The sequence below is a fragment of the Pituophis catenifer genome, unplaced genomic scaffold, assembly GCF_029215685.1.
Source record: "Pituophis catenifer annectens isolate HBS135680 unplaced genomic scaffold, rPitCat1.0.hap2 SCAF_1, whole genome shotgun sequence".
NCBI lineage: Eukaryota > Metazoa > Chordata > Lepidosauria > Squamata > Colubridae > Pituophis > Pituophis catenifer.
This window is the reverse complement of record NW_027256881.1, coordinates 282,063,975-282,091,510: the sequence shown is the minus strand read 5'-3', so window position 1 is coordinate 282,091,510 and position 27,536 is coordinate 282,063,975. Positions and strand designations below refer to the sequence as shown.

Here is a 27,536-nt window from a genome sequence, read left to right as displayed (position 1 = left end):
GACAGTGAAAAACCCACAAAGGATATGCACTGCATGGAACAGGTTTTGCTGTAAACTTTCGTGTCACCAATTATTAAAAGTTTTCTTACCACATTTTTTCCTTATGAGGAAATTCAAAGAAGGGGCTTCTTCCTTTGTAATAATTCTCATGGTCATTGCGCTACATTGGATTTTGCAAGCTAGAACATTTGGACATAAGTGTAAGGAAGGTTTTTTTTTATCCCATGACTTAGTCGTACAATTAGGAAATGTCTCCTTTTGTTTAGTGTTCTAATTTAAATAAACGTATGTAACAGTGAAATGTTAGGGAAAATAGGAGCAGCTAAAAGCGTTCATTCACTATTAATGAATCAGAAAGAACAGTGTCACAGAAGAGTGTCCAAGTCAGAAAATTACATTAACAAATATATTTTAATAGTTGTATTGTATTCAAGAAAAAATTCTCATTATTGTTTCACTTTCAGTAATGATTAGAGCCTGGCTTATACATTCCAGGACATAAATCAGTATATGGTATGCCTTAATTGGTTTGTTTACTTCCAGGATGTTAGCCATGGTTTATTTTTTTAAAACTTTAAAATTTTGAAGTTGGTTACCAAATCCTAGCTGCTTCAACTATGGCTTACATTTATCTTCAAACTGAGAAATACTACTATAGTGTTATTAGGAAATTGTTTCCTAGATATTAACAAAGGCAGAAGAAAACCAAATTAGAAATATATGATCAAATAAGACATAATTTGCTTGCAAACATTTGTTCAAACAGCTAAAACTAATTTTGGTTTTATATTATATGCACATAGTTTATATTTCTGTAGCAGTGGTAAAGCAATATTTTATCATTTGTTACTAAAGGCTAGGAAACACATTTTGACTGGGAAAAATTTCTCAAAGAAATAGAAGAAAACCCCCCAAAAGAACTTAGAAAAAAATTAAGAGATTCAAAAGATTTTACTAATCCCCAAAATGGGATACAGATTTAAAGGATAAATTCATTCCAGGCTTATGCAAATATTTCTTTTCTTGGTAGACACAAAATAGATCAGAAGTGGTTTTTATTTGGAAACAAGCACTATCTGTTTTCCAATGTTGCCTCCACTCATCATAGACACGAAAGCAGCTGTAAGAGAAAAAAAGTTGAAATCATTCAAAAGCTGAAATACTTTACATTGGTGTTTTAATTTTAAATACAAACACTTTCTGAATTGACTTAAATGTACAAAATAACGTTACTTTTCCTTCAATAATCAGCCCATGGCTTTAAAGACAGCCAGTTTAATCTAGTGATTAAAGCACCAGGCTATAGAGGCCAGGAGACTGTGAGATCTTACCTTAGCCAGGAAAAGCTAGCTTTGGATAAGTTGCTCATTCTCAACCCAACTCACCTCACAGGTTGGCTGTTGGAATATCACTGCCTTGAGTTGTTATAAAAATAATAAAGGCAGGCAATCTGTATTCAGGCTGACAAGTTTGTTTATGGTGATAGAGGCAACTTGTTTTCAAAGCAACAAAGCACTTGATTTAGCTCATATAGTGTATGGTAGTGTATCACAGAAGTTCATTTCTATATACTGCATACTTCTAATACACTAATGTACAAGTAGCAGGACGAGCCTATATTCGCTGGACCTGAAAAAACTAAGGAGGCTTAGATCTGGTTAATAAATAAATGGAAACCTATTTGGAAAGTGTAGGCTAAACTGGATAGTTTAAACAAATCCTATACGTAGACAATGAGAAATCCATTGTCTATGTATGAGTTCCATTTTGTCCAGATAACATGGATTTGCTATAATTGGAAGTTTATTTATTTATTTATTTATTTATTTATTTATTTATTTATTTATTTAATTAATTAATTAATTAATTTGTATACCACCCTTCTCCAACAGGACTCAGGGCGGAAGTATGCCATTAGCTTGAATCTACAAATATGCATATATGTAGGACCACACAAATAGGCATTTCTCTCCTTTGCAACCTAATAGTACTTCAGTATGATGAAATAATTTTCATCAAAACTTTGCCAGTACAAGTTTTAAATCTCTGTGTTTTCTTTCATGTGGCTGCATGAGCAATTTTATCTAAAGACTAGCCTCAGGCAGATCTCCACTGATCCAGGCTGAAGCAAAGCAATGGCAATTGTACCAGCTGATTCTGGTACAATTCTTGTGCAATCGTTATAGCATGATAATGCAAGCACTTGATTGCTCAGAATTATTTAATAACTTCTAGCCTTTATGTGGATTTTTGATTTTGGAATACAGGCAGTCCCCTACTTATGAACAGATTGAAACTACTTGTAAGTCCAAGTATAAAACATATAGAATTTTTATTTTACCCATCACATAAATTGAAGAACGCTGCAAACTAAACCACAAGATCAGTGAACAGGCAGGACAGGGTAGCGTCCAAAATGGGTAAATTTAGCCTTCCAATGTGTGATGGTGCTGCCTAGCGTATACATGTAGCATGCAGAAAACCAGTCCTTCCCCACCTTCTCCTTCTTTCCAGGACCTTCTGGCTTGGAGTTGCAGAAGCTTTGTTCGTATGGGTGAAAATTTGTAACTCAATTTTTTTGTAAGCACTCTTTATACTCCCTCCTTCCGTGAACATTTTTGGTTCTCCTCTTCTTGACATTCCTCCGGTATTACTCAATAGTAGACTAAATCCTCTCCTCCCCACATAGGGCTCTGCCTTTTGGAAGAACTACAAATGTGTCTTTTTTTTTTAATAAAATTTTTCATTCTTCAATTAGCATTCTTTTTTCTTTGGAGATATCTTCCTATATATCTTCCTATATATTTTCTCAGTTTCTTTTCTCTCTCACATTTACATAGTTCCTCTAGTTTCTTCTCCTTTTCTTTCAGGCTTTTCAAACAGCCCCAGAACTGTGATAACTGCAACAGTTCTCTCAGTTCCTTCAGGCCAAATTAAAGATAACTCTTTATCTTTAAAGGCCTCCAGAATTGTGGCCTTGAATTCAGTATTCTTATATCACACCTTTGACCTCTCATGGTATTTAAGATCCTCTGATCAGCTCCAATTCTTGTTTTTATCTCATGACATGAGGTAAAACCAGCAGCTGTTGCAATTGCCCTGAGGCTCTCAAGTGATGTATGGAGGCCAAGATTTCATCCTCCTTTCTGGATGTCCATAATAATACATTTTACATGATCTTTGAATGCAGACTTGATGGAATGCATTGAATCATTACGGGCAATCCTTGAATTGAACTCAACATTTCTGTTAAGTCAAAAGTTATGACTTTTCTTGCCACAGTTGAATCACTGAAATTGTTAAGTTAATAATATGGTTGTTAAGTGAATCTGGCTTCCCCATTGACTTTGCTTGTCAGAAGGTCACAGGAGGTGATCACATGACTCTAGGAAACTGCAACCGTCATAAATATGAACCAGTGGCCAAGCACCCAGATTTGATCACATGACCACCGGGATGCTGCAATGATCATAAGTGTGAAAAACAGTCATGTCACTTTTCAATCCTGTTGTAACTTCGAACAGTCACTAAATGAACTGTTGTAAGTCGAGGACTACCTGTTGTTTGTCTATTGGCTTACTTCTATTATATATTCTTTTGTATGTAAATTACCTTGATTGAGGAGAAAGGATATCAATATTTTAAAAGTATAAGTCTCACAAAAGAAAAGTTCACAATTTGGTAAAGGATGAACTGAAAACCTTTGTCTACTGTCTGTTGTGGCTCCATTACCTGAGCCTGTGTCATCGGCAGGAGAGGACTCCGAGAGTGAAGGAGAGGAGTTGGCAAGGCCTCCCTCTCCAGGACCCTCCTCTCTGGCAATGCCTTCGGTGTCCGCCAAAGGGCAAGAGATAGGGCCAGGGCCAAGCACGTCCACGCAGCCACAGGTGGACAGTGATGAGGGTAATGAGTCTTGGCTGGATCCTCGGCACCGTCGCAGAGATAAGCGCGCGCAACAGAAGAAAAGGCGTGCCAGAGATTAGGCTGAGTCACTGGACCACACCCCACAGGATATAAAAGGGGGTGAGATGGCCATTCAGACTCTGTGACGGACAAAACTAACTACTATCGAGTCACATTACATCTTTGGAAACAACATTATCGGCCTTGGATTTATTTTACGAAATGGACAATTCTTGACTGTGTGTATTTTGTTTATTGAGTAGAAGTTCTTGGCAAGTAGCTACTGGGTTGCTGCCAAGCGTCTTATCGGAAGAATTGGTTGTCTGCTAGTTTATTTAACCCTCGGCTGTCTGTTTGTGTGCGTGTGTGGGACGGGGACAGAACACTGTCTAACAAAAATCCCTTAAGGGAGAATTGTCTTTTAACGAAGTAGACAATGGAAAATAGTAATGGGTGTCTTAATAGGATGTAATTTGAATTCCATGTTGTTGTAATACAGGTCCTTTCTCTTTTCAAAACAAAAGCCAAACGTTTGATATATAAGGTCAGCAAATAAAATCCCTTACATTAATTAATTTTTAGTTTGATCCTCAATTCTACCTATATTTGTAAGAATTAGATTGCTCAGCCTTCTCCAACCTGGTGCATTCAACATTGGATTTCAGCTTCCATTCCCCAGCATGGCTGTTAAAAATACTGTTGTCATCACAATTTATGCCAAAACAAATGATTGTAGCAGAAATTATGGATATAATTTTCCAGTTCACTTATATAAAGACTACTCACATATAATAAAACTTAATAACCTCCCTAGAAATTCTGTGATAAAGAGTTGGTTATTGATTGCTGGGTAGGTTGAATTTGCTGTGAAAAATAAAATTAAGCCAGATAATTACTTGTAAACTCATAATGTAAGAAGCATACAACAGCTGCTTCTTTAAATTTTCTAAAATGCTCCAAGATAGTAAGACAATATTTTAAGAGCTATTAGTTTTGCAGAATTTAGATTCAGCAGATTTAACATTTAAACACATTCAGTTTAAATGTAAACACATTAATTAAGAAGTAAATTTAGCATTCCTTAACTGTGAACGGCAATGGCATTCAGATTCGGGTCAGACAATTTTGCTGTTTGAACCAGAAATAAACTAAGGGACCTTCCTGTATCTATATATTTAATCAAGGACATACACTCGAAAGAAAGAAACCATCTCTTACCTCCAATGTTTTCTAAGCCTTCCACGACTGTCTCCTTGACCTGTTTTTTTTTTTTAAAAAAAGTAGCATTAAAGGTTATTTTTTCCCCTTTTGATGCAATCTAGTATTTTTTTTCTTTCATTAAAGACAGTTGAAAATTATCAAAACAAAACTTTTGTAATCTCAGGTCTTCGGATAGTTACGCCTAATCAGATGATTTCTAAAAAGCATCTCTATTCATTGTAGATAAGGTGAAATGGATTTGTTCATTCAGCTTCAGCAACACCAACAAATGAGAAAAGAAAATGTCAATGAAAGAAAATGATTGCTTGCAGCCATGAGCAATTTATCTATTGATTTTTATAATACCTTCAATTTTCCTTCTTTGATCCACTGACAAAGCTGCAGAGTACTAGCTGAGTATTTCTCCATGTAGTTCAAAACCAGGAATCTTTCTCTGTAAAGAATGAAATTGACATCTCACAGCAGTCAAATGTTAAATGTTAAAAACATTCTGAAATGCCTTTCTGATTCCATTTTATGTGCAAAGGGGAACAATTACCATTCTCATAGAAAACACTTAGGGCAATAATTACATTTCCAATCTAATTGTAACCATCGTTTACAGAAAAATATTTACAGTTACATACATAATAATTCAATAGGTTATAGTCCAAAATAAACTTGAGGGAGATTATTTCTTCAGCAGATCAAACAACTCCCAATTTTAAAATTCACCAAATTTGTCATGGATGGAAACAAGCAGTATGTTCTGTCTTACTTGCAGCAGAAAGAAATGGCAACAAAGCACAGCAAACATAATTTAAAGAGTCAGGAAATGATCCAATTGGTCTAGTACAGTGATGGCTAACCTTTTTGCCATCGCGTGCCAAAAGCTGGGGAAGTGTGGGGTGGTCGCGTGTGCGTGTGCCCACACCCATAATTCTATGCGCCCTGCCCCCCCACCATGCACGCGCGACCCTCCCATGCTCCCCTTGCTTTTGGCATGTGATGGCCTGGTGGCCCGGTAGGCCTGTTTTTTGCCCTCCCCAGGCTCCAGAGGCTTTCTGAGAGCCTGGGGAGGGTGAAAACAGCCATCCCCACCCCCCCAGAGGCCCTCTGGAGGCCGGAAACAGCCCATTTGCTGACTTCCGGTGGGCCCAGAAGGCCCAAAAATCAGCTGGCCAGCATGTGCATGAGTGCTGGAGCTGAGCTAGGGCAACGCTCATGTGCCCACCAATATGGCTCCGCGTGCCACCTGTGGCACGCGTGCCATAGGTTCACCATCCCGGGTCTAGTATTTTAACAGTGTAAATGGTTCATCTGAAATTATATTTTAGCCTATTGGGACACTAGAACCTTTACATCTCTGCCATTTCAAAGCTGACACAACGTGAATTTAGTGCCCATCCTTTGCCTACTCCAAAAGACACATTTCCAAACAGAGGATAATTAACTTTCCAATGCAATAGAATAATTGAATAATCACTGTTCTAATCTCAATGGGAACAATGGAGTATTCTAATACAATTCATATAAAAAAACACCAGACTGGGAAAGGGTGGACCAGCATACTGCTGCATCATTTTTATTTTCGATCAGAAAGGTCGGCAGTTCGGCGGTTCGAATCCCTAGTACAAGTCTCCTACATGAGCAGGGGGTTGGATTAGATGACCTCCAAGGTCGCTTCCAACTCTGTCACTGTTACTGTTATTTTAAATTTCTGATCAAATATCTGTTAAATGCCCTCATCTTCTCAGGTAACACATGAAGCTTTGGAATGTGCAAATAAAGCACAAAATTGTTTCTCATTCTCTAGTCCAGGGGTCTGTAACCTTAAACACTCAAAGAGCCATTTGGACCCGTTTCCCTTAGAAAAGAAAACACCGGGAGCCACAAAACACTTCCGGTGCCTAACTATTTCTTGAGCGGCCACAAAATTAGCATAAGTAGTTGAATTAAACATTCTGTTTTCTTCTGAAACTTTTCTTTTCTTGGATTTATCCATGGTTGGCCTACTAGGGGGTTGAAAAGCTCAATAAATCGCATGCCGGCAGGTGTCGCACATTGGTTGTTGTGACACATATTTTGAGTGACAGGAAGCCATAGCAGAGGGGTGAAAGAGCCACATGCGGCTCCAGAGCTGCAGGTTGCTGACCCCTGCTCTAGTCAGTAAGACTCAAAGGCATGATGATTTAAGAGAGCTACTGGAAACATGTCACATTTATCCACTGATAAAGTTTTATATTAGCTTATATTTGTTATTGTAGTTCCAACTCCAATTTCCCTCGGTATATATGGAAATCAGTCTTCCCATTTTCTTTTTCTATCAAAGAGCTTTCTCACTGATAATCCTCTGACAAAAGTTTTCTGTAAAGCTGCAAGTTTAACTCCAGTAATTATTTGAGTTAACTTGTTTCATAGATGCTTCATCAATCTAGAAAGGCAATTTTTGGAACTTAAAAAAAAAAAGCATTCACATATTTTGGCAGATTTTATTCAGTGTTTCATTTGGAGGACTAAGCCAATGAGGAATACCTAGTAATGTTCCGTGATTTCTTTATTTCTTCTACATCTGGAGGTAAAGGAGGTGGGTACTGCATGACCTTGTTATATTGGGAGATCTGACCACATAAAATAATATGGCTATTTGAATTCATCTGTTGGAAACAAGAAGACAATACGGTATTGCAGTTTGTATTTCTTAAGAGTAATTTTTACCAATATTACGGATGGGAAAGTTAGACATTCAGTCTATAACTAACTGAGATGGAATGGTTCACAACAATAGCATTCTTTCATATTTATGATTCTTAAGACCTTATACACCAAAATCCAGCTTCTCTGCATGTTATAGAAGATCCTGTAAAGTGTTCCAGGAATCGCCGATAGAAAACAAAGCTGTGATAAGATAAGATGTATATTGAATTTTTGTTTACATGTTCTGTATGTTTTGTTGTTACTTGTTTTGTTCTGTTTGTATTTTTAAATAAATAATTTTTAAAAAAGAAAAAAGAAAAAAAGAAAACAAAGCTGTGAGAGTACATTCTTTTTTCACTTATTCTTTTATATAACAATTCAAACTGCATATTTGCCAACTCAATATATTTACTACTGTATTTTAAACTTATCTTTTTAAAAATTGGAAGGATTTAAATGTCTAACCATTTTTTGTTTGCACTAATAATAAAGCCCTTACTGCCCACAGTTCACTTCCAGGGACAGAGACAAGTTACACTACATTCTGCAGATAAGAACTAGTAGAAAGTATGCTGGAACCACAGCTGCCGTTAGAAAATAGAGAAAAATGCATGGGATTCTCAAAAGCCTTGGAGCAAGGAGGCAAAAAAGGGTATGATGGAAGGAGTAAATGAGCTTTCTGCCATTTTCAGTCAAAGTATATGTAAGAACTAAAGTCATAATGTGACAAGTACATTTGCTAAAACCTCCTGAGTGATCTTCTACTCCCTGTCTGTAAGTTGGTGCATAAGGGTGATAAGTACTGTTCTGAGAATCGACAGCTAGACTTTCCCAAGAGGGACAGGCTTTGATTTACACTGGCCTTTACCTATAGTTCCTACCTTAGCAAAGTGCTGCTGGCCAAAGCACTTTGGCTCTCCTGGAAGCACAGTCTGAATTGTGCAATAGAATTGCCATAGAACATTAAACAGCAAGGGGCTGACTAAGAGAGCCGTTAAAAGAACAGTGTGTTTTTATTATATGTACTGAAACAGTGCAGAAGAACATCCCATTTGTCTGGCCTACATTCTGTTGCAGCAACCAGCAATATGTTTCATTTATTCATCTACAGGAAAAATAAGACTAAAGAAAAAAAGAGTCAAAATGCTATTCATCTCAGTTATTGTATACTGCATGGGCATCCATGTTATGGGGAAAAGAGACAAGTGATGACCCCTTACATCATTATGGTTATTCTTGCATTGCATATCATAATGCAAATGTGTAATTACAGCATCTACACTATGTAATGATATAATCAGACGTGTCACTTTTATGTTATCATGGTTTGTTATGGATGTGATTACAGTAAAACCATAAATGCAGTATATGTGCAACAGCATATTTACTATGATTAACTTAAATACAGTTTATTAAATAAATCCAATTGTTCTGGTATCACTACCGTATTTCCCTGAAAATAAGACCCTGTCTTATATTTTTTTGAACCCTGAAATAAGCGCTTGGCCTTATTGCCATGCGCTCAAAAGCCCAATTGGGTTTATTATCAGGGGATGTCTTATTTTGGGGGAAACAGGGTAGATTGGCTTCATGCTACTTATTAGTCTGTGTGTAACATGTCATGCAAACATAGTCATGTGTGTCACATTATCACTTTGACCAGACTTTTAAGTATGCCTCAGATACCAAATATGATGTGATAAAGATAAGACCACTTACACCACTTAATTTGGATGAGAATAGAAGTGAATTAAATAAAAAAAAGAAAAAAGGTTTCAGCCAAACAAAAGTCAAACAAAATGCAGGGAAGGAACGTACTGCAATTTGATGAAAAAGATCTTTGAATTCATTGGTTGGAAATCAGAGTGGACAAGAACCATAAAATTAAAAATACGTAGGTAATAAGCATCTTGTGTCAAGTTTCTTGACTAACAGAACTCCAGAAAAGTGATAGAACAATATAAAAGACACTGCTCAGTTTTTAGGAACCTATATTCCAACAAATATTAGATCCCGTACTACTTTACAATCTGGAAAAATAAATAGTGTTATCTCAGATTAACTGCTCATATTTATCTGCCAAATTTTAAGTAAACAATTATATTAGAAAGTGTCTTAAGAGTCCAAAACCATTTCAGCTTTCCTGAACTGAAAACTAATTCTATCTTACACAAGTGTAGTTTTGTGAGAAGTTATATCCTGGGGTAGAAAAGTTGGCGATTTGATTATCTGAATGCTTTGCCAACCTAATTTTGGTTTATGCATCCATGATTTCTCACACTACTGCATCCTGGACCAGCACAAGGACTCATGGGGAGCTCAAAATGAGAAGAGAAAAGAAAAGCATATGTTCCTGCCCTTTCTCTAGTTTCCAGCTATCTGGGTCCCTGCAATATTTGGGGCCTAGATCCTGTGGATCATATTAAAGCCAAAACAAGTTTAATGTAGGGAGCAGGAGTGGGACTGAACGTGGTATTTTTTTTCTCCGCACCTTGCCCCCTTCCTGCACCCACATAAATGCCTGAACAGAGTCAAAAGTAGATACAGCGCACTCACTTGTCTTATTACTGCATCACTGATGTCTCCACCAACATTGTCAAAGTAGATATCCACTCCATCCGGGCAAAATTTGTGCAGCTGCTGTGCCACATTCTCTTTCTTATAGTTGATTGCAGCATCAAAACCCATTTCAGAGACCAAAATTCTGCATTTTTCATCTGTGCCACAAATGCCGACTACTTTAGAACAGCCCTCCAGGAGACCTATCTTTGAAAGCAGAAAACCATTACAAAAAGTCAGTTTTTTGCAATCACTGATCTTGCAGCACAAGGGTTGTGTGTGTGTGTGTTTTTTTTAAATGAATCTATATTTTCTGTCAGTTACAAAATAATCATTGTATGCATCTTTTCTCTCAAGGTGCCAGAAGAGGGAGAGAAGACAAAACTGGACAATAATCATGGAATGGTTAAAAGTATCTTTTAACCCATTGCCCTTCTTTGTCATAGTCTCAAATGAAAGTAGCAATTCTCACATCCATCAGCAACAAGAAGAGACTGTTGGCTCTAATAGAAGGTGTCTTCCTATTCCACATAGTATGTGAGGTGGAAGCAAGACTAAATGCTTAATTTGGGGATTAAAGTCAGTACTTTTAAAAAACTTTTAACTTAAAAAAGGATAAAATAAAGGCTCCTAAGGACCACAGGGTGTGTGACTAGTGATATCATGAACTTATAGAAAGGATGGGGCCAAAATCTTTAGACCTTTTTCTTTGGTTTGGAGAATTCTGAAACGGTGTTTAAGACTTTCACCCATGCTCCCAAGTCTTCCCAAAATTGGGAATATTGGCTTGATTGGAACCAGAGATGATTTCAAGATAAAATGGGCACTTTTACCTTTACAAAGCTTAGGATACACTTGTATCTTTGAATGATGTCTCCAGGCTTTCCCCCAAATAAGTCAAACCCATTTCAGGGGCAGGGGGTACTAGATGCAGCATATATATCAGTGGTGAAATCTAAAATTTGTTACTACCAGTTCTGTGGGCGTGGTTTGGGGGGGTAATGTGACTGGGTGGGCATGGCCTTTTTTTTTTAACTTTTAAAACCATTTTTTCTACAACCTCTTCAGTGAAGAGGTTGTAAAAAATGCTTTCAAAAGGCTCTGACGATCCCAGCTGAGTTGCCTGATTGTCAGAGGGTTTTTTTTCTTTTAAATGTCTCTGCTGATCAGGCAACTCAACTTGGATCGTCAGCTTGGATCGTCAAACTCAGCTTGATGATCAGGCAACTCAGCTTGGATCGTCAGCTTGGATCGTCAGAGGCATTTATGCCTCTGACGATCCAAGCTGAGTTGCCTGATCATCAGAAGCTTTTTTCTTTTAAATGCCTCTGACGATCCAAGCTGAGTTGCCTGATCATCAGAAGCTTTTTTCTTTTAAATGTCTCTGACGATCCAAGCTAAATTGCCTGATCATCAGAAGCTTTTTTTCTTTTAAATGCCTCTGACGATCCAAGCTGAGTTGCCTGATCATCAGAAGCTTTTTTTCTTTTAAATGCCTCTGATGATCCAAGCTGAGTTGCCTGACTGACATTTTTTAAAAAGCCTCTGCCAATCAGGTAACTCAGGTTGGATCGGCAGAGGCATTTAAAAGAAAAAAAGTCTCTGATGATCGCGTGGCTCAGCTGGGCATGGGAGGGGGCAGGGATTTTTGCTACCGGTTCTCCGAACCACCCGCCTCCATCGCTACTGGATTGGGTGATCCAGTCCGAACCGGGAGCATTTCACCCCTGATATATATCCCATGATAAAGTCTGCCTATTTCTGAGGTATAGGAAAAAATATAGTGGCTTCCGTAGGGCCAAATAATATGAATTTTGAGATTCATAGGCAGAATAATCTCATCTCTAACAACAACCCTTAAGACTGAGTTTATACTGTTTTACCGGCCCAGCCAGAGAGCCACAAGCACCAGCAGCTCCACTGACAACCATGGTTTGATTGGAGCCTGGAGATACATGTCCTTTCTCTCTGATTCCCAGCAAAGATGTCAGCCCAGTCAAGCCAGCTGCACCCAGGAAATAGGAAAGATGCCCGTCTACAAGTTGTGGATCGATCTGAAGAAAAAAAAGGTTTCAAAGATGGAATTAATTAAGCATTATCATTCTAGACAAGATACATTCTGATTTTTTGGCTGGATTCTTTTGGAAAGGTTCAATCAAAAGGTTAGTTGATGTTTTTTGTCTTTTTTTTTTTTTTGAGTTTTGGGGTCCTATCTGAAGTCAGTTTAATACAGTGGTTAAGGCATCACACTAGAAACCAAGAGACTATGAGTTCTAACCCTGCCTTAGATATGAAGCTACCTTGGTAGTTGAACCAGTCATTCTCTCTTAGCTCTATGAAGCAGGCAGTGGCTAACCACTTCTGAAAATGTGGAAAGAAAACTGCAGGAATTGTTTAGGCAGTTGTCAGGACTCAAAAAAACCTGACTCAAAAGCACACACAGAGCCAAAAATTATCTGTATAACAAGTACAACCTTATTCCTTTGGTACTGAGCTAAAAATCACATTTCTGGTACCACATTGGATGCTGTGCCATAGGCAACTGTACAAATGATAGAAAATGGCGGGGGTTGTTCTTTGACAGTGGTGTTCTCAACAAACTGCAGTAACATCATCACATAGTTGTTGCTATTATATACTTGCTCCTCTGACAGTCATTACATGCCTCCATTCAATTCCCTCCCCATGAATATCCATAGTCTTTAACCTCATATTGCTAGAGGTCAGGGCACATTTGTCTGTACTGTTTTTCTCCAAAGGAAATGGAAAGAAGTGACAAAATGTTACCTTGTCCAGTTGCTTTCCATCTAAAATGGCTTTGGTCTGCCAGGGCCAGGTAAAGGATGTCACGAAGTCTCCTGGAGCAAAACGCACATCTTTGCTTTCTTCCACACAACCAATTCCACCTCCATCAGCAACTTCAGACAATTTCCAAGCCTGGATGTAGTCAGACTCAGCATTTTCATTCATACAATAGCGCTAAAAGACAATTATTTGTAGCAAGAGAATCTTTTAAAACTCAATCCTTTTGTTCTTTCTTTCTCAAGAGATACATAGCTGGCCAACACATGAAGCTACAAGGATTTTAATACTAGTCAGAGTAAAAATATGGAAACTGCTAAATAATACAATAAACCCTTTAAAAGCCTAAGAAGGAAGAATAAAGGTTGTATTTTTTATTACTGATAGACTAAGAGGTTGATTGAGGCTCCAAAGTATTTTTTTCCCTTATTTTGGTTTATATGGTACATCTGAGAGGGAAAAAAATCATAATTCAAATTATGCGACACACCTTTCTGATGTGATCCTGTGGAAAATGAATGTAATTAGTGAAGTTATTATACAAAGAACTCTAAGTTTACTTCACAGTAATTGAAGTAAATTCCAATGCTGATTTTTTTTATTACAACATAGCAATAGCAATAGCCCTTAGACCACGGGTCCTCAAACTACGGCCACATGCAGCCCACTGAAGCAATTAATCCGGCCTGCAGAGCACGAGGTTGCCCCGCCCATATCATCCCACCCCCCTTCAGCAGAGCGCAGGACTTGCCTTTGGGAGACCTGTGGGCTGGAACCAAAAGGTAAGCTCAACAATTTTAGCCTGCAGAATGCTTGTGGGGGGGGGGGGGGAGGTTTGAAAAGGCAAAAAAACAGGCAAAATGGTCCGTTTTTCACCTTCCCCGCCTCCACAAGATAAATAGATAGAGAGAGACAGACAGAAAGAGAGAGAAAGAAACAGAGGGAGAGAGAGATAGAAAGAGGGAGGGAGGGAGAGAAGGAAAGAGAGAGGGAAAGTGAAAGAGAGGGAGAGAGAAATAGAGAAAGAAAGAAAGAAAGAAAGAAAGAAAGAAAGAAAGAAAAAGAGAGAAAGAGAATGAAAGAGAGAGAAAGAGGGGGGAGAGAGAGACAAAGAGAGAGAGGGAGAAAGAAGGAGAGAGAGAGAAAGGGAGAGGGAGAGAGACGGAAAGAGAGAGAAAGAGAGAGAGAAAGAGAGAAGGAGAGAGAAAGACAAAGAAAGAGACAGAGACAGAAAGAGAGAGGGAGAGGGAGAGAGAGAGAGACGGAGAGAGAAGGAGAGGGAGAGAGACAGACAGAGAGAGAGAGAGAAAGAAAGAGAGAAAGAGAAATAATGAATGAGAGAGAAAGAGGGGAGAGAGAGGGAGAGAGAAGGAGAGGGAGAGAGTTAAAGAAAGAGAAAGACAGACAGAAAGAGAAAGAGAGAGGGAGAGAGAAAAAGAGAGAGAGAAAAGAAAAAGAGAGGGAGAGAGAAGAAAAGAGAGAAAGACAAAGAGATAGAGACAGAGAGAGATTTCTCAAGCTCCTTAGGGCTGAGAAGAATTGCAGCAAAACTGAGTTTCCTGAAGTGGACCACTAGACTCCTAAACAACTGAAAAAACAATCTAGTAAAAAGAAAAGGCAACCAAAAGAGCAACATGCAAACAAAAGCAAATAAAACACCCCCAGGAGCAAAACAAATTAAAGTTTAATTTGTGTGCATTGTTCAATGGACTGTTAAATTGGCCATGCCCACCCAGTCACATGACCTAGCCATGCCCACCTAGTCACATGCCCACCTAGCCACGCCCTCCCAGCCAATCCGGCCCCCCAACAGTCTGAGGGACCCTGAATTGGCCCCTTGTTTAAAAAGTTTGAGGACCCCTGCCTTAGATGCATATACCACTTTACAGTGCTTTACTGTCACTGGAGAAGAGCCTAATGCTGGGAAAGATAGAGGGCAAAAGAAGAATGGGACAACAGAGAATGAGGTGGCTGGATGGAGTCACTGAAGCAGTAGGCATGAGCTTAAATGGACTCCAGAGGATGGTAGAGGACAGGAAGGCCTGGAGGAACGTTGTCCATGGGGTTGTGATGGGTCGGACACAACTTCGCAACTAACAACAACAACTAAGCGATTTACAGAGTCAGCATATTGCCCCCAACAATCTGGGTCCTCATTTTACTGACCTTGGAAGGATGGCAGACTGAGTCAACCTTGAGCCCGGTGACATTTGAACTGCCAAATTGTAGGCAGCCAACAGTCAGCAGAAGTAGCCCGCAGTACTACATTCTAACCACTGCGCCATCGTGGCTCATGTCTGTACACTTTTTTAGAACAAAATTAATGTATGGCATAGGGTTACATATATTCAGAGATCATTTTATGATTCTTTCTCCCAGTTATATCGGCTTCATTTGTAGACGCTGCAATACTTTCCATATTGAGATTAGCAATCTGCTTGGAAGGAGGAAACCAAAAGCTCAGGTACTTGCCTTGCGCAGTATGTGTGTTACGTGTGCTATAATTGTGGTCATGGGCATTTATGCAAAGCAAAATATTCCCCTCCACTATTTACAGTGACTCATGACTGGCAGATTACATGAAGAATCAACTGGCCAAATATTCTTCAAATATTCTTCAAATATTCAGATATTTTTTATTAAACCCACTTACCATGTAAGGATCCACAGACAAATAAAGTGTACGGACTTTAACTTGACCTTCATCAATTTTGTCTGAGAGGGTGGCTTCTTCCATACGGAAGTTTTCTGCAACTGGCACTCCATTGATGCCTAGAATGAGTCAGATCACAGGTTTAACAGCTTGGTTTCTTCTTCCTCTTGAGATTATGGGAGTTAAATTAGCAATTCTGAACAATCACATCTGACTTTAGAGGACTCACGTTCCTTACTATAGCATGTGTTTCTTCATTGACGCTATATATCTTGGGTCAGCCACCATTCTGATATTTACAAATTATATTTGTATTTCTCCTCCCTTGCCTTTCTTCCTTTTGGCCATACTGATTTTCAACATGACATATGCATCTAAAAATCCTCATTCCTAACAAAGTAGTTTGTGACGCACAGCAATTTTAATGTAAAGAAAACTGGAAAGCTATACCACCAGTTTTAGTGCAAGAATGGCTAGCTGCTTTATAAATCTTGTGAAATATAAATTAACAGGAGGCCAGAAGGAAATGCACAAATACAATAACCTTCAAAGTTAAGAATACATTAATCATAATAAATATTGCTTATAGCTACTGTTAGAAATCATGAATATGCAAAACATACAAAATTGTTTACCGCACTCTCCACATGTCAAACTTCAAAAACAGCAGTAATCTTATTTAGGTTATTTGTTTAAACATTTTTGCTCTTACACAAACTGAAAAATTCTCACCAACGCATCTGTAATTAGAAAATGTCTGCTAAGAAAGTCTTGTTGAAGACTTGCATAACAAGCTTTGGATGTGCACATCAGAAATTGCCCTCTTGGATTTCTTTTCTCTTCCCGTTTACAATGTTCTATATAGACACAAAACTCAAATATGTTCTCCAACAAGTAGAAACATACCAGGGCGTGAATGCAATACCACTCTTTGAATGATCATCGGCTCTCCAGCAAATATCTGGCACAGTTGAAAATCAGATTCCCTGTAAAAAAAAAGGGGGCAATGTTTAACACCACCTAGAGGGCAATTGCCAGTAAGCAGTTTAAATATCTAACAAATGATTAAACACAAGGATATGGATATGGTTTTGGTTTTACGATAGAACTGTATAACTAAGAGCCCTGTGTATTTTCTGAAGGCTTTTGCCTCATATTTATTCTCCTTGTTCTCCTCACATTCTACTTTGGGAAGGACTGTTTCTGATCTGTCCCCGTCCACACACACACACAGCCAGCCGAGGGTTAAGGAAACACTTTGGTACACACCCAGGTCTTTATCTCCAACTTGGCAGCGGTTTATTTCCACAAAACAGAAAGATAAGATACTTAGCGTACAAAAAGTCCAATCAGAATAATATTTCTCTCAGCAGTTCCGGTCGAGGCTTTAGTGACTATCCAAGGTTTACTTTTGTTCGTCACAGGATCACTGGCCACCACCCTCTATTATATAGTCTCTGGGGTGTGGTCCAGTGACTCAGTTCTAATCCCTAGCACGCCTCCTGAGCTGCTGCAATCGTTTATCACGCCTTCGGAGGCGTGCGTCCAGGAATGTTTCTCCTTCGCTCTCATCCGAGCCACCTGTCTCCCTGCTAATCTCCTCTCCCTCGGCCGGCACCTGAGACAGTGCCAGAGGGGAGGGGCCTGGAGAGGGAGGCCTGGCTGACTCCTCTTCCTCATGCTCGGAGCTTTCTTCCTCCGATGGGACAGGCTCAGAGGGCGGGGCCACAACAGTTTCCAGCAAATGTGTTCCTTGGCTTATGAAAAGCTATGTACCTTTATTTAGGGTAATAATGAGGTGAAATTAGAGGAATGTGTGTATGAGGAGGGCAGATTGAATTATTAATTATGTACCACCCATCCATAAAAATACAAACAATAAAGCAAGCCTTGGAGCATTTGTCAGGAAATAGTGCAGAAGAGTGTTTATTCACAGTCTTTAGAATGTGCTTTGTTGAAAGGAAACAAGTTCACAGATACAGAAGGTAGAGAACAGATTGGCAAAGCACAGAATGTAGAAGGGAGAAATAGCTAGAAGTGCTAAAATGGCTCACTAAGAACTAGACAAGCAAAAGTTCATGCTAAAAATACAGTCTATATTAGTTTTTTGCCAAATTGTCCCAGAGATTGTTTTTGCAATGGAAGCCCTAAGGAAAACTAAGAAGAAATAGACAAAGGCTACCATAAAATATGGCTACACATATGTAATCTTCCAGGTCAACAAGCCCATCCTAAACTGCCTCAGTTTTTGAAAGCATTTTAACCTGGATAACTCTGTATGGAAATAAATTTAACTGACATTGTCAAAGTTGCATATCAGACTTCCATAAGCTGATCTTGCAAAACACAGCAAGCAGAATTTTCAATTTTCAATTTCAGTAAGCAGAAATGAAAAGTCCTACATATGGGTAGGAAAAATCAAAGGTATAGGATGTGGGGAACATATTGGGTAACAGCATGCATGCAATTTCTAATGGTGTTTTCTTTTTAATAAATAAGACAGTCAAATATGCAGTAAGTTCTATCATATTGAGAACTGAGTCTCCGGAGAAAGTCGGCATATAAATTGAATTAATAAATAAAATAAACTTTGTGACAATACTGGGTAACAATCTGAGTTTTTGATAGGGAGCAAGCAGCTTCAGCAAATGTTTACATCATTTACCATACAAAATCATTTCCCAAGTGTTCACAGTTCTTTTTAGTTCATTTTTGAGAACTGAATTTCAGTTTTCAATTCAGATAGATCGATCAGTTTCAGAGTGTGATTGAACACATATAATGGCATGGTGGGTTTTCTCATGGATTACCAAATGAAATGATAAATTTTGCTGATTTTTTTTCCTCTGCAGCCCCTGACCTGATCTGGTCTATCTTTAAAACTGAGATATCTTCCACCAGTTTACACCAAATATTGTCCCATTCTGTTCAATTTTCTATCCTACTAATCAACAACGAGATACGCGTTCCTTTACACAATTTATTTTCAACATTCCTTTGTTGATCAAGAAAACGCTTTAACGACAAAATTTATATCAGTCAACATAAACCTAAAATCTGATGCATTTTATATTAAAAGCCAATGGTGGATACTATTATAAATATGCATATAATTGCAATTTCCCAATCATTTTGTGGTAGAGATCAGGTAAAGGCTGATTAGTGTCTTCAGAAAACATGCCACACAATATCAAACTCACAAAAAACAGCCATACTTAAAAAAAAAATTGAATGGAATTCATTCCTATTTGGAGCACTTATTTCTAGAATGGTTAGCATTTTGAATGGACTATGTACTCTTTTTTTAGGAGAAAAGGACATCAAAATGTTAAATCTGCTTTGGTTTGTTTATAGTAGAAAATTAGGACCTTTTTATAGTTTTTGCCTGTAGCTAAAAGTTGAGATGCGGAGAGTCTAGTTTTTATATTTAGTGTTAATATTTTAGAGCTCTGTTTGGACTTTTTGCTGACAATTGGATAAAGAGAATATTTGATTTGTTTATTACTAAGAAATGGGTTATGGGATGAAATGTTTTATATTTGTTAACTAAGAGGGGTGAAGAGATTATGAAATTGTCCCAAAGGTGCTTTTTTTCAAAAGGCAACTGGACTTTGTTTCTCTTTGTCCATTTGTGTCAAAATTGAACAACCCTCTCTCAACAGAGGGGGAGGGATAGACGTAATCTACCTCCACAACCATTTGCACTACTCAGGTGACAGAGGACACAAATAAATCTCCAAGTGACTCTAAAAGAATGCCAATGACCAGCTGTCTGCAAGGAATATAAATTCTTCCATTCCCCACCATCTGGTTGGAGCTGAAGAAGCTTCTTGGATGAAAAGCAAAATGTGTTCAAAGAATAACAAGAAAGTCCAGTTGCCTGTTGAAAAAAGAACTTTTGGGACAACCACAACCTGGATGACTGAGAATCTCCATATACAGATTGTGAAATTGTTGATACTTGTGATGATTACTTTCTTAAAGGGGGATTTTATTTGCTTTTTAGTGTTTCGTTTTTCTACCTTGTACTATCTTTTATTATTGTTTTTAAAAATCTTAATTAAAAACAAAAACATCCACGTTTGCAGATTGTGATTGTCTCTATATTCTGAATCAACAGGAAAAACTACATCATCAAACATTTTTCTATACAGACTTAAGATAACACAGTTACATATAGTTTACAGATCACAACTCTTTAATATTGAAAGCAAGCAAGTAAGCAAGCAAGCAAGCAAGCAAAAAAAAAAAAAATGCTTCCAAGTTTAGAAAATCCCAGAAAAACAAATGGTCTTTATTTTCTGGTGAAAACTTTCCACTTAAGTTCTGGAGAGTTGGAGGATAGTGCTGGGATGCGATGGGTGTGTTATGAATCCTGGGAAGGGACAGGTGCTATTCAGAAACTTTATACATAGCATTACAATACATGAGACACATCCTATCTCAAACATTATAAAGTTTCCTCTTTTTAAAAAGTGCAATAGGTAACTCCCTACACATTCTTACAAATGTTAGTTTTATGCAGGCTTTGTCCTTCTTATTGGGCTGCAAGTTATTATTATAATTTATTATTTATTAGATTTTTATACCGCCCCCTCTCCCGAAGGACTCGGGGCGGTGAACAGCCAAAATTAAAAAACATACAATATAAACATTAAAATACGTTTAAAACAGAATTAAATCCAAAATGGCTCCCCAATTTAAAACGCCTTACCCATGACCCTATAAATAAGACGAATTTAAAATTTAAAATTTCCACATTTAAAAAGGGGGAAGATTTAGCAATCTTCCCCCTTTTTAGCAATCAAGTTCCTGAAAGATGGATACTTTAAGTAGTCTTCACAAGACAATTCTTTGCCTTATTTCACTTTTAAGTCTAGTAGTTTCTCTTCTTCTGAGAACTTCCTGATAGGAGAAAACATGGACATTTTTCTCGTCATTATACAGCAAGTCATTGGGCACAGTGGGCAACGTAATTCATACTGTTCACACCTATTAGACAGTTATGGGATTTTGGGGTGAATGGGAATTGTCATTATCCAATTCACATTAGCGCAAAGTAAATTTTATTTAACTGCATAATCCATTAGCAATCAATGCCCTGCGAAATATAAAGGTTCACTGAACTATTAAGAAGTCTGTGCTCTGAAGCAAATTCAAAGAGTTTCTCTCATCTCACTTTTTCATCTGGACTAAACCCAGATTTACTCACCTGAGATCCGAGTCTCCAACCACCTATGATTCTGGATCAGAGAAGAAGTCACAAGAGCAAAAAAGCAAAAGCTCAAAGGGCGTCTGTTTGCCCGAGCCTCCTCTTAAAAGGGCAATGAAAGACTACTCAAAGCTACTTAAAAGGGCAACGGAAAAGGGGCATTTTAGCTTAGTTTTACAGTTAGTAGTTCCTTTAGTGACTGTTCAAAGTTACAACTGCATTGAAAAAAGTGAGTTATGGCTGTTTTTCACACTTATGACTATTGCAGCATCTCCATAGTAATGTGATCAAACTTCGGATGCTTGGCAACTGACTCATATTTATGACGGTTGCAATGTCCCGGGGTCATGTGATCACCTTTTGCAATCTTCTAACAGACAAGGTCAATATGGAATCCAAATTCACTTAATAATTGTGTTACTAACATAACAACTGCAGTGATTCACTTAACAATTGTTGCACGAAAGGTTGTAAAAGGGGGCAAAATTCACTTCATATGTCTCGCTTAGCAACATAAATTTTGGGTTCCATTGTGGTCGTAAGTCAAGGACTACCTGTATGCATATTTATTAGAAAGAAAGGGTCCTGGATATATAAGTCCAGAACTTCAGTCTTCTGCTGTAGTTCAGGATTACTTTTTTTATTATTGAAGCTTTTTAAATATGAAATCTTATCACATGCGATTCATTAAGTCCCATTCAATTAGATCAGATCTAGATTCCCCTGCTGGACGGGAAACTCTGGAAGCTGAAAGCCATGCATCTTTTAAGTTGCCAAGGATGAAAAACACTGATTTACTGGGATTCAGCATCCAAAAAAAAAATGGCCACTGCTGTGTGGAAAAGAAAAAGAAAATAGGGACACATCCAACTATGTGCTCTTTAACCTGAAATTCTTGCTGTTTTTAAAAAGTTCTGTGGAGTAGAAAAGTATAATGATAAGACTATTTTCCATCAGGTTAAATGGTGAATTTGGTCAATTTCTTTATTATTCAGGCATGCCATGTAAGTTGTGCTGGCCAGAAGGAAAAAAAAAAACACAGTATTCACTTTACAGAAATGCCGTAATTATTAGGCAGACTCAAAAATAAAATAATAATAAAATAAAATGCAAGTTTTCAAAATCTGTCATTTGGCGCCACAAAATCAACCTTTTTAAATGAGTCAGTATGCTTATTTGAGAATAGGTATGACTGTGTGTATTTAAGCTGTTTTGCATGTTAATGTTGACCTGAAAAACAGGATATAAATGAAAACTATTCCAAGCAAATATACTAGTTCTAAACAAATATTCACTTTCTTCACTGGTTAACTCTTCAGTCAGATTTAATGTAATCTATAAAACAGCCAATCACATTTTATTCTATGTGTTTTAGGCCAACCAAATCCATGCAATTAATTTACAGGTGAATGTCACATGAACTCAGGAACAGAAAAAAGCATAATTCAGTTAATCACTGTAAGTGGGCAGTGTGAACAAGGCCGTGTAATGGATAGTAGGGTTGACTTTGAGGAAGAAAAGAAGAGCTGCATCCAAGAAACTGATTTGATAACAGAGATTTGAGTCTGAGGCAGAAATGTAATTTGAGAAGAGTGTCTCAAACCTGACCCCTTTCTAGTTCTCATAAAAGTAAAGGGATGGGAGAAAGCATCTTTAGATTTTCAAATTTCTCTTATTGTAATCTTACAATAAAACTGATATTAGCATTCATAACTTTGGTTTCCTAGTCTGGTTTACTTTGAAGGTCTGACAAGCAGCAATATGGTGTATTGTAGATAAGAGTGCTGATGACTTACTTTTGCTCATATCCAGCTAAGTTAAGTCTGATTGCAAAGACATAATTTGTGCAGTTTTCTTGAAAACAGTGTCACTTGCCATTGCCTTCTTCAGAGATCTTTGGATCTGTTTTCAGCAGCCTGGCTTTCCTTGTGGTCTCCCATAAAATATTAATTAAGTCCAACTGGTCTTAGTTTACAGGTATTTTAATTTTCATTCAAAATTATCACAAAAGCATGTAGATTTTTTTTTAATTATCATACTCTGGATGTATTATGTGAAGACCTAATTCTCTGGAGAATTTCATAACGCTGAAAAAAAGAACAGGATAACCAACCTCAAGGCAGACTGATTCAATTACAACACTGCTGGAAACCCTGAAGGGCCAGGTTGGGGAATAATGCTCCTGGAGAAAATCTATCTACATATTGAGTAAGAATCGACACTGACTTGATAGCACCTAGTCAATCAATCAATCAATCAATCAATCAATCAATCAATATTTCCTTTTTAGATATGAGTAGATATAATTTAGGATAATTTCCCCCTATTATTATTTATTTTATTATTTTATTAGTGTGATTTATATGCCACTCTTCTCCGGAGACTCAGGGCGGCTTACAATGCATTAAGCAATAGCCTTCATATTCTGTATATACCTGCTTAGTAGGGCTTTTTTTGGCCCCCCCCTAAGCGGTGTTCTATTTTATACAAAGTCATCTTATTGCCCCCACCAACCGGGTCGTCATTTTACCTACCTTGAAAGGATGGAAGGCTGAGTCAACCTTGAGCCTGGTGAGAATTGAACTCGCAGTAATTGCAGGCAGCTGGCAGCTAAATGCTACTTTTAACAGTAGTTTAGTCTGCTGCGCCACCCTGCTCCTTTTATTATAGACATTGTAGGAGATCAGCGGTGTTAGTCTAGTAGCCTTAAATCAGAAAGAGTCTGGTAATACAATTTCCAACACATTAAAGTATAAAATGTGGTGCGCATAGGTTACATTTTTTTTAATACAGTGTATTGGTTGGAAAGGTGCTACCAAATTCATCCTGATTCCTGCCCCTCATAAAAATGGTAAACTCCTACAGCCAGATTATGTCCCAGAAACTATTCCTTATGATTAAACTGTTCTCATTTATTTAGAAACTGGAGAGAGGAGACTGCAAGGGGAATGAATGGTATTACTGTTCATCAGAGACAACCATGATCTAGCAAATGCAGAAGTCTTGCAAATCATAGCAACAGTATAGACAGCATAGCAACAACAGCTGCAGCAATGAAAGAAAGAAAAAAACCCAATATGGGTTGTAAGAAGAACAAACGTAAGGAATGAAAAGCCAACAGCTAAAGAGCTCTGCAAGAGTGCATGTCACCAACATGATTGATAGTAAGTAACCAAATCTTCTCTTGTCTCTTCTTATACTTAAATAAACATCAACATTTCAGCGTGTATATGTGTCTGCTTATTAATCTATGTGTGTGGTATTTTCCTGATGGCCAAGTAGTAATTATTTTCACAAAATTCTTCATGTAGATGCTGATGCATCTACATGCATTTTAAGGAACTAGGATTTTCAGAGTTTGGTCAAGCTAGATTTTTATTAGCATTTGTTACACTTTCAAACTTCTGATCAAAACATGTAGTAAATCACTCATTTTCTCCTGTCTTGTCCAGTGAAGCCTACTCGGATATCAGTATTGCTTGTGACTTAAGAGCTTGACAGAGTTGCTCTTCACATGCTGTTCATGATAGAGGCCAAGAGGCATTATGCTGGAGATTGGTTGGGACAGCAGGATTCCCATTATAGAAGGCTTACCCGAAAACAATGTTGACTAGGGTCAACATTTTTAAAATGTATGCATGCATTTTAAACCTTGCCTGCTGAAATTGTATTAATCTGACATACACTGTTCCACCATCAATGGAATGGAAGTTATCACAGCTGAATACTACTGATCTATTTATCCTGCGAAACAGAAAAACAATTCCCAGGAATTTGTATCTTGAAAACATGAAATGTCATAAAAAGCCTAACATCAAACTAAGACAAACACTGACACAATATATTAGGCACAATTCATTCCCTTCTAGAACAGCTAAAGCTTTCAGAAGACCAACTATGAAAAATACAACACAAACACAATAAGTGGTTCTTTAAGGCAATAAGCCTTCATATTAATTTAGGAATAAAATCTGGTGAGGATAGCTTCTAATTCAACATGGATAGAATTGCACTGCACACTCATGAATTCTGTTCAGAGTACACAATTACTGTATTGTGCTGAACATAAAGGCAATAATTCCACTTGTAGTCTTTTGCTATGCAGTTTTGGCCGCAGGCAAGCTAATTTGGTATTTGTGATCATTTATCTTCGTTGTCTGACACAAAGACCAAGTAATATAGAGCACCGTTTCTCAACCCTAAGATGTGCAACTTTAAGATGTGTGGACTTCAACTCCTAGGATTCCCAAGCCAGTTCACATATCTTAAAGTTGCCACAGTTGACAAACACTGATCTAGTGCCAGATTACCATGTTGGAAAAAAAAAATTACAATATATTTTTATAAGCTTCTGTTCTTCCAAGCTAGTGTGCTATCCAGCTATTGCTTACTCTAGTTTCTTTTTTTATTGACTTTTTCCATGTGTAAAATATACCAGAACAATGCATTTTATCATAGTAAAGCACCTAATCATTTCTGCAGCTGCCTTCGCAGAAGAGTATACAATATTCCTATTTTCGATTAGAAAGGAACTCTATACTCCAATGAAATCTCTGAGGGCTGGGAAAAAGTTTTGCTCTTGCTATGTAGATGGAACAGCTGTCACCTGTTATATCCACTGAGACTAACCCAGTCCAGAAAATGGCACTAAAGAAGCCAACTATGCCAACATTTAAACTCTGTTGGGAAACAGTTAATGGACACAGTTCAATTACATGTTCGAGCATTCTCCTACGCACAAAATTATAGCACACTGTACAAAGTGATAGCATAAACTCATGTCATGCTATTATTGTATCCTAATCCTTTGTGCTCAGTACTATAGACAGCAATTGCCCTATTCCTGACCCTTCCTATGGATAAGGAGTCATATCCTCCTCTGCTATTCACATCCATTACTTTCTAAAGAGGTTGGTTCACACAAGGCAGCAGGCAAATAGATGCCCAAGCAGGAAGACAATATTTTAGATATGCTCAGGGAGGAGAAAACTCAACTGTTAAGGTGGTAGAGAAATTGCCCAGGATACACGTTAACCACAACTATGTCTGTCGTATTAGCTATGACAAAATGATTGGTTGGACGTGAATATTTAATGAACCTAATCAATTGTTATTAAATAAATCAGTTATACAAACTATACGATATGATGTGTGAACCTATTGTTAATTCTAGAAGCAATGTTTCAGTTAAGTAAGGGTTGTTGTATGAACACAGCCAGAGGAAAGGATAAAAGTACATGTCAGGTTATCCATAGTCATTCTGGCTCCCTCATTTTGAAAACTGGGAGGAAAGATACAGAATAGCAGGCAGAATTACTTGGCTATATTCACACAACGCACTTATGATCAACTCATCCAAATGTTCTTGGTTCACACAACAAACCAACCATAAATTAACCTTATACGGCTGATCTGCACAGCACATTAGACTAATATATATGCACTTTATCTACAGTCTCTCTGTCTCTTTGCCTGTAAGGATACAGGATCCTATCAGGAACACCCAGCACAAAAACAAATTAAAGCATAGGAAATCTCATTTACAGAAGTGACATCAAGTGGGGTCTAATATTAGACTCCGCTTGATGTCACTTCTGTAAATGAGATTTCCCCAACCTGGCACCTTCCAGATGTTGGGTCTAGAACTCCCCTAAATTTCTGGCTCTGATACCTCCAACACTCCTAGAGAGTTGTCAGGGTGAGGAAGAGCGCATTAGGCAACAGACAGTAAATGACTCAGCCGGATTTGAATTGCAGAAAGGCAGCAATCTTTTAAAATTAATTATCTTGATCAAAACTGAAAGGAAGGAGGGCAGCGCTTGTAGGACTGTCTGTCTCAGGTGCCAAGGAACTCGGCTCGACTGGGGCGCTTGCCAGCGTCAAGTTATAACAGGACTGGCGCAAAGCTGGACTCGTTGTTCAGGACTAAAATGCGCTTCAGGTATGCCGAACTCGGCTCAAGGAATCCCAAGAGCTATCAATACCAAAACGCCCTTCCTTTTCCCGATAATCACCACCCACCAGCTTAATAAGTCCTGCACCTTCTCACGCGACCGGTCGAGACAGACAGAGGAACCGGGCACCGCGAGGAGGTGGCACCGACTTGCAAAAAGCTGGTTTCGGAATCTACCACTTCTAGGAAGTGACGCCTTCCCAGAATCCTACCGCAAGAGGCGAAGTTGGCGCTGGCTCGGTTTGGCTGGTTGACGACGACGGCGGCGGCGGCGGCGGCGTCTTTGCCACCCGTCTGGACTGCTGAGGTGAGCTCGTCCTTCCGCGCTTGGATTTGGGTTGTGCAGCCGCTCTTCGGTGCCGTGGACTCCTGCAGCAGGTAGCTTGCTCCGGACTTCGCCTTTTGCTCCTTTCTGCTGGCTCCTGCTCCCCCTCCAAGCGGAGCAAGTTGCAGGAGAAAGTTTACGAGGAAAAGAGAGAGAGAGAGAGAGAGAGAGAGGGTTGGTTTGCGTTTGACTATGCAAATATAGAGCAGGCGCCGTGTGAGTGACAGCAGAG

General features: G+C 38.3%; 1 protein-coding gene across 3 annotated transcripts; it reads right to left on the bottom strand.

Moving 5' to 3' along the window:
* Nucleotides 1–392: 392 nt before the first annotated feature.
* Nucleotides 393–27,447, bottom strand: PTGR2 (prostaglandin reductase 2). 3 transcript variants are annotated; one of them, XM_070939805.1, is made up of 10 exons: nucleotides 27,192–27,447; nucleotides 16,721–16,800; nucleotides 15,815–15,933; nucleotides 13,147–13,338; nucleotides 12,243–12,413; nucleotides 10,357–10,566; nucleotides 7,639–7,760; nucleotides 5,470–5,557; nucleotides 5,122–5,161; nucleotides 393–1,120 (listed from the first exon to the last, which is right to left on the bottom strand). In XM_070939805.1, the coding sequence occupies exons 2-10, from the start codon at nucleotides 16,755–16,757 to the stop codon at nucleotides 1,056–1,058; spliced, it is 1,044 nt and encodes a 347-aa protein (XP_070795906.1). In that variant the 5' UTR covers nucleotides 16,758–16,800; nucleotides 27,192–27,447; the 3' UTR covers nucleotides 393–1,055. The 3 variants fall into 3 exon arrangements, with proteins under 3 accessions (XP_070795906.1, XP_070795923.1, XP_070795914.1); XM_070939822.1 differs by lacking the exon at nucleotides 27,192–27,447 and adding an exon at nucleotides 27,068–27,132; XM_070939813.1 differs by lacking the exon at nucleotides 27,192–27,447 and adding an exon at nucleotides 21,027–21,079.
* Between the last annotated feature and the right edge of the window lie 89 nt (nucleotides 27,448–27,536).